The sequence below is a fragment of the Lepeophtheirus salmonis genome, chromosome 13 (genome assembly GCF_016086655.4).
Source record: "Lepeophtheirus salmonis chromosome 13, UVic_Lsal_1.4, whole genome shotgun sequence".
Classification (NCBI taxonomy): Eukaryota; Metazoa; Arthropoda; class Copepoda; order Siphonostomatoida; family Caligidae; genus Lepeophtheirus; species Lepeophtheirus salmonis.
This window is the reverse complement of record NC_052143.2, coordinates 14,983,860-14,999,620: the sequence shown is the minus strand read 5'-3', so window position 1 is coordinate 14,999,620 and position 15,761 is coordinate 14,983,860. Positions and strand designations below refer to the sequence as shown.

Here is a 15,761-nt window from a genome sequence, read left to right as displayed (position 1 = left end):
AACGACTAAGGTTAATAGAAATACAAGGTTGTACCATAACGCATGTACAACTGATGTTTGACTTCCACCACGCTTTTAATATTGACATCATATTTAATCAGTGTTTGAGTGTTTTGTCAAAATCTGCATTTCTTGCCCGGTAGTCGGTACAACAACATATTTGATTGAAAATTCTAGCAAGGCCGATTTCATGATGGTCTAACTTAAAGCATTAAACCAAGTAGGAGATCGAAGGCTAACGTCATTATTAGCGGAAAAAAATATCTTGGTGACAATTTACTTTCTTTTGTCCATTAGAGGTATTATTATTTTAAGCATTTTGGAGAATTATTTCCTGTTCTCGAGTGAATGAGTCAAGTAATGTACTGTTTCTACTTTTATTTACTTCATTATTCATTTACTTTTTGCTTGAACAATTATGGAAAGGGAATTATGATTCATAATTATTTTCACATACAGAATGGTCAGGTTCCCAATAAGGAAGATATTTACGATTTGATATCTATTTGTTTCTTCTTGCGGCTTCTTTTGGATTTTCGGGAATGGGAAATTTAAAAAAGCGAACGTTTCCTTAAGCTTTTGGAAATTTGACGCAGTTCTATTTTTGCCTCCTCCATGTAATCGGGCTTGCTAGAATTTTCAATCTGATGTATTGTACCGACTGCAGGGCAATACAGGCGGATTTTTACAAAAAACGCAACCACTTATAGCCTATGACATCACTATTTAATGTTTCGTACCGACTGTTGGAAAAGAAAAACAGATTTTGACAAAACCCGCAACCCCTCATCTACTATGACGTCAATATTAAAATCGTGGTGGAAGTCAAACATCAGTCGTTCACACGTTATGGTGTAACCTTGTATATCTATTAACCTTTCCTTCGACAAAAGAAGTACGAGAAAAGTGGGTCCAAGCTCTACGGAGAAAAGATTGGAAGCCTGGGGTAGATAGAGATTATAGAGCATATTTCTTGACTTCAAATTATGTTGCTACACCTGGATTAGAGAGGATGCACTTGATCTATCAGACTGAGAAACTGATGGGCTAACAATCCCTGAATATTTTTTGGTCATATCAGGGTCATTCAAGCCTCATTATTTCCGGATTTGATTTTAAACTATGCATGATTGTATGTATAGAAATGACTAAGAAATAGACAAAGCCTCACTGTATTCATATATTGAAGGGCATGCAGAAGTCTCGAACTTTAAATGTATGAAATTATTTAACGTAAGAGGATTCGTAACTTATTATAATAACTTGTCTTACTAACATATAACTTTTAGGCCACCAAGACAACGCAACCTCGTTGTTTACTCTTATGACAAATTTCTCGATGTAAAAACAATTCTTTTGTCCCTCTTTCTTCTCTCTGAGTATTACATAAATTATATTTTGCCTTGGACAAAGACGGAAAAAATTGCATTCCTTATGACCACCACGAGCCAACACTATAGCATTACAAAACAGTTTATCCATGATATCACCAATATTTCCGTCCTGATTTGATCTATAAATCATAGAATCAATTCATATAAATGTTAAGATAATTTCGTGCGGGGGTTGGGTACCTTCACTTTATATTTCATCACTTTATTCCAAATATGGGCGTGGTACAAAAAGTCTAGCTTTCATTTCCTTTGAGGAAGTTGATTTTTTTTAAATTTTTTAATACTGAAATGTATTGTACGAAGTCAATTAATTATAATAATTCCTACCATTAGCAACATCAAAAATATTGATACAATAAATGAATACTTAAAATGAAGGAATCTGGATGACATCTGGGATATGTATTTATACATACAGGGTGTCCACGATAAATTGGAACTATCTTAAAATTCAACCTGCTTGATAAAAATGGAATTTGGAGTGTATTTGTTAATATGAAAAGGTTAGACATAATATTAAACAATACATTTATTCAACATGTCCTCCCTCAGCAGCCACCATCGTCTCCATCCTGCCCCTAATGGATTTGCATGGCCTGATGACTTCTGCGGAATCGACAGCATTCCACTCCCTCGTAATGGAGCCCTTCAGGGCCGCGATGCTCTTGTAGTTGACCTTGCACACCTCCTTCTCCAACTTCCCCTACCAGTAGTAATCACACAGATTGAGGTCGGGTGAGTTGGAGGGCCAGGTATTATGATCCCAGAAACTGATGTCGTGGGAGTTGAAGAGGTTAGTGGTCCCCATGGCGATGTGTGTGGGCGCTGAGTCTTGTTGGAATATGAACTCCCTTCCAGCGGCCGTATCCTTCATCCAGGGGATGACGAACTCCTCCATGATTTCTCAGTACCTTATCGCATTAACCCTTTCCTTGGGATTGAAGAAGAAAGGAGGCATCACCTCACCGGTGCTGTACATGACACCCTGGGTCATCACGGAGGCCAGTAACTTTGTGGTGAAGACCGCAGGGACCTCTTCTCTCTCCTTGGCAAGCCACCTGTCATTCTGGACGTTGTAATTCTGTCGACAGTCCAGTTCTTCTCGTCGGAGAAGAAGAAGATTCTTCCTCCATGGCTTTTCAGGTCATTGAGGAGACGCTTACCGTTGGTGAGCCTGGTGGCCTTCATGGATCCCGTGAGGATGTGTTGTTTGGCCATTCGGTATGACCTGTACCCGAGGTCCTTATTAACAGCCTTGGAGACCAGCTGCTTGCTCACTCCACGGTTCTTGGCCAACCTGGACAAGGAAGTCCCCGGCGAAGCCTTGATGGACTTCCGGAGGCCTTCAAGGAAGCGGGGAGTGCAGATTCGGTCACTTCTCATATTGTGGGCCTTTGGGCAGACCTTCCCCTCAACCTCCCAGGCATTGAAGACCCAAACACCGTGGTCTTGGGGTAGTTAAGAAGCTTGTAGATAGCAGACGGCTTGTGTCCCGCGCGAACCAATTTGAGGATGGCGTTTCTCCTTGCTTGTTACATGATGACTATTGTTTGTTGTCAAAATAATTGTGGTGGAAGTTATAGTGTATTGTTCACGCAACCTTTTATATTAGTTTGATTTAACCCCGAATATCCACATTATGGATCTGGATGAAGTTTAAAGTAGTTCCAATTTATCGTGGATACCCTGTAGCTATAATCTGTGGTACAACTATGTATACAATTGGTTTTAATGCTCCACATAACAATAATTTCTCTTATTTCAGACACTTGTAATAAAATCTAGGACTTAGCTATTATACTTATTTGATTCGATTTGTATATAATATTTCTAATCATTAGAGTATTTGAAGTCGTTCTTTTGGGTACTATTTGTTTTGCTACAAAATAAAAAATCAGGACTCTATTCTTCTATATCACTAGTGAAAAGGAACTTTAATGAAATTTTTTAAATTCAGCAGCATAACTTGAATTTGAAACCTCTAAATTCTTTTACAAATAGAGAATGTCATTTTCCAACAACGGCTTTTGAAGATTGAAACTTTTCAAACATAACTTTGTCATAAATATAGAACGGAAAACCGAACTAACAGGTCACCATAAAAATAGGACTCTCCAGTACACATGCAATGATAAAATTTGGAAGAAGTTGAGCTTTTTTGCAACATTTGAGCAAATTATATGACTTCAAAACTATACTTTATTAATTAGAAATATGATAAAACTATTGCTTCAAGTATAAAAGGCTTTAATGAATATTTACTTCGAAAATATGTTTAAAAACCACACATTCAGAGTTGAAAAATTATTATCGGGAGGGAGGGTTTTATAGCAGATTTAAAAAAAAATCAAAATACTACTTAGATATCTAAATTTGAATAGATTTAAAATGAGCTCGAAAGAGGTCTCAAGATGGATTCAAAACAAAGACTTCTCCCGACTTTAGTTAAAAAATACATTTTAATAATGATTTTTATCAAACCACGGATTTTTATTTATTGTACCTAATCAATATATAGTAATAGTTTGATATTAAATGCATTTAAAAAACATTATAATTTGGTAATTACTGCACAATGTTATGTACCACAGCAAAATCGAATATGTGTATAAATAGGATAAATATGGGATATGAAAGGGATCAAATATGGACATTATAGTAAAAGTATAACTATTTTCTTTAGATCAGGCAACAGTAGAGACACACAAAAAAGTAATTTATTCCTAAAATAACTCCCCAGTGACGGGACAAACATTTTCTTTTATGACACAACGACTGTGCACCATAACTCCATTGGGATATCGAGTAATGGAAGCGCTTCCATAAAATGACTTCTTACACGTGACACAGTGACTGAAAAAGATAAGATGATTAAAATATTCATAGAAAAAGACCAAAATTTGCTTGTGCATATGTGTGGTCCGTCAACACAAAAAAGCAAGGATGTTCTTCGTAAAAAGGAAGAGGCTACATATTTTCTAGTCAGTTTTACTATTACATTGTCCTGATTAATCCTTTGTAGGGCAAAATGCAATTAAATATTGTAAAAATTATCACTCGTAATTTGAAAAGAAAAAAAGAATAGATTCCGAGTCAGTCAAAATAAGTATCCCAAATAGAAATGAAGACTCTTGCTAACATTCCTGGTTATCTTAAATTGTTCCATAAGTTTGACTTTAAAGCCTATAAATAGTGATGCAAATTGTGCGTATTTTGGGCGTTAAAATAACATAAACCAAACAATCAACATGGTAACCCTCACAATTTGACAAATATTTTGGAAGAGAGTAGCTAAGCGTTCATAACGTTTCATTAGATTAGCTCTAATAAGAATATAATACAATTTGAATATAATTGAAGTGTGTAAATAAATGAAGTTCACAAATCAAGGGTTAAATAATTAGTGATGTAAATCATGTTTTTATCTGGCCCGTTTTTTATGGAGTTGGTAATCAGAAGAATGAATTTTCTTTTCTTCAGCTGCTGTTTTTTTATTTAACTCCTGAGAAGTGGACTTCCCTATCTACTGCATTCAATTATATTCAAAACCTGATTGAACATTCGTATGTGATCATAAAAGACAAAGATTAACCTTGTGGGTTTGTTGGGGGAGTTATAATTTTATGTCCTTGTGGGACTCAGAGTAGAATTGAGGATCGACATCAGAGTATTTCCTTCCCCCCTCCTCCCTTGTGACAGCAGATCTAATGAAACCTCATGTCAGCTGAGCTGCTCTCCTCCGAAACATTTTTCAAATTGTCAGAGTTATAATTTTCATTTTTGGGTTTTTTTGACATGTCCAAAGTACTCACGATTTTCATTACAGTAAATACTAATGACAACTGCTGAGAATAATGAAAATTCATTATTCAGATTGCCAATTTAAAAAAAAAACAGATTTTCATGACTATCCATAATGAATATAAAAATATGTCAATGAATTTTTGAAGCGTTCGTAATTTGTAAAATAACAGAATAAATTAGGATTTTCTCATTTTCTTGACTTTTTCTCAAGATTGTTTTTATGTTGATGGACCATATGTATGCAAAATACTCACGCATTTTCTTCAATATATATGGGTCTATGAACTAACTGGTAAAGTTTAAACTTTGACTGTATATTTTCTCCCTTTGAGAGTCCAACATTGATATTTGCCATTCTTTTCTAAGATTAGAGGAATAATTTTAAAAGGAATTCGTAAATAAACATATGAAAATATATCCTGGGTCTCACTTCGTGTATAGTGGAACGTAAAGACTTTTTTAAAGCTGTATTTAAGACTCCAATGGACCAAGAGGTTGGCAGTGTTTTTAATAAATCAACAGGATGCATTTCATGACTTCTACGATTGACTAAGGCTATTGATGCAGACTCTGAGCTCCTGTAAATGTATTAAATAAATTTTGGTTGGATGATTGCTTTAATAAAAAAAGTTCAGTACACTCACATTTCATTTGATTTGATATTATCTTCAAGATATATTTTGAGTAAGTTTGTCAGTAACTTTTTTTTCTCAATATTTAAATTTGTGGATTTTGACATATCATCGCAGTACTTTTCAGCACCATTAAAGTCCTTTAGTTTACTAACAAAGATGCGTAGGGCTTTTTCATGCTCACCCATCTGCAGAAATATAAGTTAATTTTAAAAACTAATATTATATTAATCAAGCAAAGTTTGTATGTATGAAAAACAGTAATAACGGGAGTGCACTGTACATAGTGCCCCCTATTGTATATCATAAACATATTAGGATGTAAGAAATAACAATATAGTCGCATTAATGAACTATTGCGGGCGTGTGTATATAGCATCAAACGTGTATAGAGGATATAAGATCCTTGATGTATATCATCTAAATATTTTTGTCTATGAAATAAGAATGTATTAATGAAATAATGAAGGCGGTCTTATGTAGTTTCTGTTATTAGACAAAGGATACTTTCCCCAGCTAAATAAGTCGAACATCAGCTAGCCTAGCTAGTTAACTTCCATATTAATTGATTACTCCGGGCAATGTCGAGTACTACCGCTTGTATACAATAACATGTAATTTACCAACCTTGCCATATAAAATAGCCTTTTCAGCATGAAGGTTTGTTTTGTCCAATCGAGATAGAAGAAATTGGGGCTTGATAAAGTTAGATTGAAGGATGAGCCTACGGAATTTACTTAATTGAGCTTCCTTTTCCTCTGATTCACTACGGATATATTCTAAATATATTAGTGCCAACTGGGAATGAAAGGACTCCACCTTGAAAAAGGATATCAATAAAATTAATTATGACACATTATGTACAATTTACCTCTACTTTTTTTTCATGAACTAGATGCTCCAAAAACATGAGCTGAGCTTTGGGATATTTTTGTAGAAAATTCACTATTTTTTCGTCATCCAATTCATTGGTATTTGATTTACTCTTAAATACTTCCACAAAACCAGACGTATCCTGGGAAAGAGCAAAATCTGCATAGTTCCAAAAATTGGCGTCAGGAACCCTTAAATAAAATAAGCCATAATATATATATAAATATTTATTAATTACAATATGCAATAGTAGTTTTGCCCACCGGCTGAAAGACACATTTAATATTGGTATTTAAGCCATAAAACAAGAAAATAACCATTAAAACTTTCCACATTGACGGTTAATTTCGATTCAGAGCCATATTATGTATTGAAATATCTACATGGATGAAAATACAAGGTAATAAAAATCAAGAAAAAACATTCAAGCATTAAAAATATAAATTATTTATTAAGTTATCTTAGTTGAAGTTCCAAGAAAATGTGTATTAAATCATGCAAAAATCCAGTAAAATGAAGATCATAAATGGAAGATAATATTTTTGTCAATTGCTTTATAATGTAAATAAAAGTAATTAATAAACCTTATATTACAACTTCATAAGATTTGCTTTCAAGAAACGGTTCCATTTAGATTGATTTTTTCAGTTTAACTTGTAGTTTTCTGAAAGAATATTTAATAAATATGTAATTTAAGATTGAGTTTAATAATTTATTGCAACTAGTCAAATAATAAGGTATTAATATTTTAGAGGCAGGAAGAGTAAGCTTAATTTAAGTATGTTTCATATCCAACCTATTTGATTAGTATTTATTACAGATTCAGTCATTTAATCGACTTATTTATATCTAATTTCTGAATTGTTCCCGCCTTTAAAATATTCATTACTTTTTACAATTAGTCAAATAATCGACTTAATTACATTTAATTTCGAAACATTTTCACTCAACCTTACATTACTTATTTCTTAAACATTCTATAAAAAATTAAAAGTAAAGTGAAAAAAATCGATCAAAATCAAACTTTTTTTTCGATGGCAAATCTTTTTAGGTTGTAATAAAAATATATTCTTTAGTTTTACCTATAATGTAATGCAAAAAAATGCATAATATATTAGGTTTTAAATAAGGCCCTTAATTTTTTGAATTTTTGTATGATTAGACCCGTTTTGTAGGAAATTTATTCAAGATAACTTAATAAAAAATCTATGTATTTTGGAATGGTGAAATACTTTCTATTAATTTTTATGGTCTTTAATTTCCGTCTATATAGTTATTTCATTCCACAATATGGTTCTGAATCGAAATTATAATCTAAAAACGTGAATTAAAAAAAAGCTTTAAAGGTCAAACTTACTGCAATTGAAAACTTGAAAGATTGTTTTTGAGTTCTATGGATTTAATGACAATAATAAATATGGGTTTTAGCCGGCAGACGTTGAAAGACTTGAATTTTGTTGCATAGTGTTATAATTATTGATGTAAATCGTGTGTATTTTTTTTAAGGGCCGCATTTTTCGGAATTGGTAATCTGAAGAATGAATATTCTTTTCTTTAGCTGTTGTCGTTATTATTTACCTCCTCAGTAGCTAACTTACTTTCCTACTAAATTCAATTTATTTAAAACCTGAGCATCACAGACGGAGAGTGACCTTGAGGATTTGTTGCAGAGTAAAAATTATTAGTCGTTGTTGGACTAAAATTGAAGATCGACATTGGAGCAATTATTACTAGTGTCTTTGCTTATTTCCTTGTCCAGGTACTCTCTTTGTCACAGCTGATTGAAGTTGATGTAATGAAACGTCATGAACACTGAGGTCCTCTCCTCGAAAACCTTCTACAAATTATCAGGATTACCATGTTGATTTTCGGTTTCTGTAATTTGAACACCCAAAATACACACGATTTTCATCACTATTTGTAATATATTTATTTACGTCTCCAATTCCTTAATAAAATAAGAAACACCGGGAAAGGATTCATCCTGAATCTCTTTTTGAATGATGGAGACCCACGTTCTGAGAGCTTCGTTGATGAGTCCTTCTCGTTTTTGAAGACAGGCTAGAGCATGATAGCAGCCTTTATCTTCAAGGACTTTGATAGCTAAAGTTAAATGATTTTTAAACACGTAATTTTTATTGGATACAAATGAAATGAGCTTCTCTGTGCAGGACTTTCTGGTGGCAAAGAGTTTCAAAAGTGCCAAATTTAATTCCTACAAAGATACAAAATATATTTATCATGTACAATTAGAAGGAGGGTGGATGATACCATTTCATTTTCCCTATTAGAGAGTAGAGTGTTATCCGTAAGGCCCTCCAGATACGTCATTAGAAATTCCTTAAGATTTTCTACTTTGACTTTATCTCCTTTGAATATTTGATTCACATCTGCAATATTATGAAGGGGAGGGATTTCTCGGACAAATCGACTATTTTCGCATAAATATCCAGGATATAAACTTATAACCTACATAAAAAGAAAATAAAGATATCAGTTTAAACTAGGGCTACCGATGCATCGGAATTGGCTCAATAATACCTAAACTTGGCCAAAAAAAAAATCTAATTTTATTATTTCAAATAGTCCACCAATATAAGGAAGTGAGGATCATAGTATAGACTAGCCTAAGTTACAGAATAGGGGCTCAGATAAAATAATGTTTTCTTTAATTTTTATTTCAACATATAACAAGAGCAATATGGACCTGCATAGCAAAATTCAGGTACATTTTTTGATAATGAAAGTCGATTCACAGGAGCGTCCGCAAGGGATGGGCTGAACGGGCTGTAAAAAAAATGAACTTTTGCTTTTAAATAGAAAAATTTTTCCTCATTCGGGCAAAATTATGCAGCAGGACCAAAAATTTAATATTTGAAATTTTTTGTGAATAGCCATGAATTTTGAAATTTTTTTCCAAAATTTTAAAATATTAAAAAAAAATTCCTCAGCCATAAGGTCTTTATCAATAAATATTTAGGCGTACAAAAATAAAAAATGAACACATAAAAGGAAATTTGCGTTTATATAAAAAAAACGTCATTTAACATTTAAGTTAAAAATTAAATTCCTTCTAAAAGACCTTAAAACTCAAAAACAATCAAATCATTAATTTAACAAATACTAAAATTTTCAAAAAATCACATAATCAAATACTGTTACCCAGTGTACTTAACAAAAAAAAACGCAAAACAACCCCCCAAAAAAGAAAAAACAGGAAAAGAAAAATCCATCTCAATCCGTATTTTCTTTCCTATCTTCTTATCTCGCCGAATAATTATCCTAAGGGGACATTCATCGAAGTGATATCGATGGAAAGTATCTTACTAATTCGATTGTATCATCCCACGATGAGTCTTGCGATTCGGGAATCCTCAAGGATAAAGCGATGTATCTAGCTACAGCCGATATTAAGGCTGCCCTTAGATTTCTTCGGTCAACCGGACAGCCACACTAATTGTTTTTTCCTTATCTAAACTCAGCTTCCTGTTAGAAGAAATAACAAAAAGACAAATGCTTCCCAATATTTTGTCTCAAAATCTTAAGTATATGTACTTGGAGTTAATTAAAATAAAACCCTTTATAATTTTCAAATGTGGACAGGAACTTGGCTTGATGTATTGGAAGTATGAATTCAGAGTCCTAGATAAACAACTTCGAGAATTGAAGTCCTTCAGGTAACTACGTAATCCAGCCTGTTTTGTTCTCTTTGGACAAGAAAGAAGGGTTATAAAGAGACAAAGACTATCGCTCTATTGCAATTTCAGATTGCTCCAACCTAACTGAGCAATACAGTTTTCCTCGCAATCTCCAACGATTTCAAACTTTGACTACCTCCCGAATCCTCTCAGTGATTTTTCGCGCCACAGCCAACTCTTCTTCTGACACACCCTGGATCATAACGAAGTGGAAATTACTGCTCTTGCCTAGTATTATGTAATCACGTTTAATGATATTATAATTGATAACTGAGAATTATGTTACTAGCATTTCTTCCATTGGAACATAGGAACCGCTGTCGTGTTTTTCTTTTATCGTAATATACATATAGTATATTGATGATAGTTATTATATCAGTTTAAAAGAATCTTGCCTTTCTTTCCACTTACATACTTTTCCTTTTTTTTTTTTTTTTTTTTCCTGCCATTTTTTTCTTGACATTTTTTCCTATGCCATTTTCTCCTAAAATCGAACTGAATAAGTTGAATGGTACTAATTCCTGAGTCAGATACCAACTGAGATTTCTAATTATCTTCAGAACAGAGAATTTTAAGAGGTCATTATCAATATATTGATAGTGAAACATGCTTTTTATCAATTGCAAATCGTGGATAGGAGCATCAGGAGCAGATTTTGCTGTATTCCAATGCTTTGAATAAAAAAAAACCGGGAATTTATTTATTCTCTCAATGATGGTGTCCTTTTCGTATTTTCGTACATATGAAAGCCTAAACATTTTCATAACATATATATTCTTGACCATCCAACAGGCTTGATGATCTGTACCGGTCTTGGTCCAATGAATACCTCGATTAGGTTTCTTATCAAGAATAATCAGGACCAGTTCTGCTCCTTATCTGAAGTCTGCCCTTTGAGATGTCTTCTCTAGAATATTGTTGATGGCATTAATTGATTTTTTTTTTCTTCTCATAGGGTACAGATATTTTTCAACATTGTCTAAAATGCTTGGATTGTCCTTATCTAACATGGACCAAATTTCTTTTAATTTACCAAAAATTGTATTATCCGGACCCTGACTCTTGTAAAAAAAAAATAGCCTCCCAGGCTCCTTCAATTATCACCTCTGATATATGATATCTGCAAGCGAAGTAGAAAACTTTTCGCCAAAGTTTGTCTTCAATCACTTTTTCTGATGCAAGACTTCCATGCTACTATTGCTAGTTGTTGTGTCAAATCCTAGATCAACAACGTTGTTTTTCAGATACCATATTTGCAATAATGATTTCATCTAATTTAAACCATTAAGAATTAATGTATTTCTAGAATGTTATATTGTATTGTTTTTAAATATAAAGTTATTTGCTTTGTTGAAGGAAAAAATGTATATTTTGTGTTTTATTCTATATTATTCTAGTTTTGTATACATATACGTCAAGATAATAATAATAACTTAGACGAATACCTAAAAAGGCAGCGGAAAAAATATACAAAACAAGAATTTTTTTAATACATAAAATTTACCCATGGGCAAAAATAAAAGGTTAATAACATATTTATATAAAATTGAAGCGCAGTATATTGGCTTTGATTTACTACCCATATCAAGGTAATACGATAAGCCATTACGAAGCTATAGACAAAAGAATACAAAAAATAAGTTTTTTTATCCTTTGTTTTAGAGCCACGAAGAATAAATTTTCAAGGTCCATTTGGCAGGCATAGCCGCGGTCCAAAGTCTAAATGACTGGTATATTTAATTTCTATATACCTTGGAGCTCGGGAAAAAGTCGAATATTAAAAGGTTTGAAAAAAATTTTAAAATTTGAGCAGGTCTATTATGCATATACCGGGTCGTGCGAAATGGATGTACCATTAATCAACTGAGCAAAATATTGCTCCTCCTGAGTCTCACTTAAGTCAGAAGTGATATATTACTTAAAGACATTTATTAAGCATACAATGGCAGATATTATTTATGAATTTGATCTCCGTTGCTCTCAATGACTGCCTTTAAGCTGCCACGGAAGGTGGCGCACACTCTGGCAATCTAGTGCCTTCTCATGAGCTTACACTCCTTCTCCATGGAAGCCTTCAGGTAAATGGCATTGCTGTGGCGTGATCTGCTTGTCTTGGACTCGACTTGCGACCAGATAGAGTAATCCAAAGCATTCAGATCAGGGCTCTGGGAGGCCAAAAGGTCTTGCGCCAAAACTCCATGTTCTTTTCCATCCAGGCTTGCACAACATTGGGTGTGTGAGCGGGTGCCCCATTCTCTGGAAGAGGTAGTACGCTTTGTCCGACTTCTTGGTGATCTTGAGGACATACGGGAGTACCTTGATCTCCAAGTAGTCGGGCAAGGCGTCCTACGTCTTCCAGTAGGGTGGGGCACCCGTCCATCTATTTTGGACACGTGGCAGAGGTCTTCAGAAGTGTCTTCAAAGCAAATAACATTTGTTCCGCTTGTTGAAGACGGCGTCGACAGTGAATGTTCGTTCATCCGAAAAGAAGATCAGACGCTTGCCACGATTCTTCAAGTAGTTTAGGAGGGGTTTGGCTCGCTCCAAACGGACATCTTGTTGCTGTTGAGTCATTTATGGTATTTCTGCGTATCTCTTGGACATTTATCTTGGACATTTATTATAAACTGTGGCGTAAAAAATTGGAAATTTACGAATTACCATCACTATACCTAAAAAAAATAATCTATAGTAGTGGTACATCCATTTCGCACGACCCGGTATGTAGGTATGTTACAAAAGATCTTATCTTTTTCACCCCTCGTATTATGTTGTTCGAACAGCTGATCAATAAGAAGTTTCATGACGCATAAAATGCCATAAATATGTACATCTTTTAACTAATAAATTTGATTTATTTTTCTTAAAGATATTACAAAAAATTTACAATAAGAATGTTCTAGAGGGTTTAAACTATATTGGCATTGCAAACATTCATGAAAAAGTCGCAATATAAAGCTTCATTTAATAACTTAGAATTACCTAAGAATTGGTTTCAACATTTTGGGCCAAAAATTACCCTTCTAATTAATAAAAAAAACTTTAAACCTAATGAAGCGTGAACATTTTTATATTCATTAGCGAAAAAAATTGAATGACAAAATCAGTTTTTATGAGATGAATAATTTTTTAGCTTCTAATGAATAGAGGATATAATCAACTGCAGATTTGTATGGTAGTTTTGCGTTAGAAATCAGCCCTTCCAGTTGACATAGAAAAAATTTAAAAACATCTAAGGAAGATGGAAGATTTTTTTTTTCATTAGGGAAAAAAATATAAAAATTGCTTTACACAATCAGTTTTTATGAGATGGAGAAATTTGTAGGCAATAATAAATTATGATAGGAGTGTCATATTTGTGTTAGGTTCATTCCATTTCCGTCACTAAACCTCGTACAATTCAGATTCAGGAAAATATAGGTTCCGTGATTCAAACTACGACAGGCCTAAATGTAAAAGGACATAATTTGAGTGAGATGATAATTAACAATCTCCGTGCGTCATATTGAATACGTCAATCTTAAGAAACCAGTTCTTAGTACGTGCGATTCAAGGAGAAGACGGATTAAATTTTCGACCACGAATCTCCTGATTTCTCAGCAAATAGCCAATGGATTTTAATAATTGAGGTATTCACGGGAAGAGACACTCCATACTCAGTGTTTTATATTTATATTTTGACCTTTTTCATACTTTTTACCATACCTGATTTTTTTAAGATTTGAAAAAAATATAAGAGCAGGTATCTTAAAACGAATTGTGTTTGTTTTTATTAGTGAGCGCTCCTTTAGAGGAAATATTCCAGAGTCATCCCAACATATTAATTTTTTCCCCAAACTAGCTTCTATTATATTTTTTTTAACGTCATATGAATTGGTGGTGTTAAAAGTAGGGATGAGAGTAGCGATTCTAAAAAAAAATCCCGATATCGATTCCAATGCAATTCTAGTAAAAACTTCCAATTCCATTTTTAATATTTTATTTAATAGTTAAAAAAATAATATTTTGCTATAAATTTCTAAGAATTGCAATTGATAAAATAAATCGCCTTCCTCTGCCTGGCAAGCTTTTTACAGGGCGAATTTTCCCAGGGCGAGTACCCCCACGGCAAACTTCCCAAAGGCAAATTTTGCAAAGTCGAGCTTTCCCTTTTATGAAACATTTTCTCCTCAAATAACAATATATGCACCGACCGCATGTGTTTAGAACACTTTTGTTCACCTTTAGTTTGTGTTCAATTTGTTTGTTCTCAGTTTTCGAGCATTTTTTATCATGAATTATTTTTATATACAATTATAAGGCTCAAGTAACAAATTCACATGGTCGTTTTTTATATCTTGACAACAGATATATTGGATAATTTATTTTTTCATAACTTAGAAAAGTAATAAATATGTAATTTAGAAATAATAAAAAGTAAGAACCGCAAATCAAACATTATTTCCCCGATGCAGATACCAGTAGAACACCCAATTCTCCGATTACGGTTAATCGTCATCGTCGCATAACTAATATAAATTATTATTGCATTGAGTAGTCAAGAGTGAGTGTGCTCATGAAAAAGAAGAGTAATAATGAGGTCTTTTTTTTTTTTGGGGGGGCTTTATCTTCTACATTATTATTAGTGATGAGACGTTTTTTCAGGAATCGGGATTGGGAAAACAAAGTAAAATTTACGATCCCGATTCTTATTTATTATTGGTATTTAAATATTTATTGCTTATTTTATTAATGTAATAATAATAGTCCAAAAAATTCAATATATTTTTTTTTTTCATAAAATTTAATATTTCCCACTATTTTAACAAAAATTTAATTTTATTCCCCAAAAAAATTAATATTTCATTTTTTGCAAAAGAAATGAAATATTTGAAATTTAATTTAATTTTTAAAACTTTTTTTCCATATAATTAAATATAATTTTCATTTTTTTTTTTGGAAAAATTTAATTTTCTGAAAAAATATTTTTTTTTTTAAATTACTGAAATTTTTGAATAAATTTAATTTTTGAATTTTTTTTTCAGAAAAGTGAGCACGTTCGCACCTGGGTGATTCCTAGATAAAGAAATATACTTTATGTATATGGATTTCACCAAAAGATTCCTAGGTTAGATGGAGTAATTGTAATACTATAACGATTACTTATACAGTATAAGTTATACTTAATCAGTGCAACTCCATCTAACTAATTAAAGGAACATGAAGAAAAAAAAATAATTTAATTCTATAAATTTTTGTCCAAAAAAAAAAAAAAAAAAAAATTTTTGGTATCGGTACATCTCTAGTTTAAATATATTACGTATCCATAATACTTTATGTAAAGGTAAAAAAAAAGAATATGATCAACAATCAAAGTTCAA

General features: G+C 32.6%; 1 protein-coding gene across 2 annotated transcripts in view; it reads right to left on the bottom strand.

Annotated features, from left to right (window-relative positions):
* Positions 1–3,860: 3,860 nt before the first annotated feature.
* LOC121127470 (transforming growth factor-beta receptor-associated protein 1) overlaps positions 3,861–15,761 on the bottom strand; it is a 38,127-nt gene continuing 26,226 nt past the window's right edge. For both annotated transcript variants that reach the window (XM_040722846.2, XM_040722847.2), the window contains exons 8-15: positions 8,975–9,172; positions 8,641–8,918; positions 6,702–6,894; positions 6,458–6,649; positions 5,843–6,018; positions 5,629–5,776; positions 5,453–5,559; positions 3,861–4,247 (exon numbers count right to left, since the gene is read on the bottom strand). In XM_040722846.2, the coding sequence (XP_040578780.1) occupies positions 4,118–4,247; positions 5,453–5,559; positions 5,629–5,776; positions 5,843–6,018; positions 6,458–6,649; positions 6,702–6,894; positions 8,641–8,918; positions 8,975–9,172 (1,422 nt within the window). In that variant the 3' untranslated portion in view covers positions 3,861–4,117. The remainder of the gene's footprint in view (positions 4,248–5,452; positions 5,560–5,628; positions 5,777–5,842; positions 6,019–6,457; positions 6,650–6,701; positions 6,895–8,640; positions 8,919–8,974; positions 9,173–15,761) is intronic.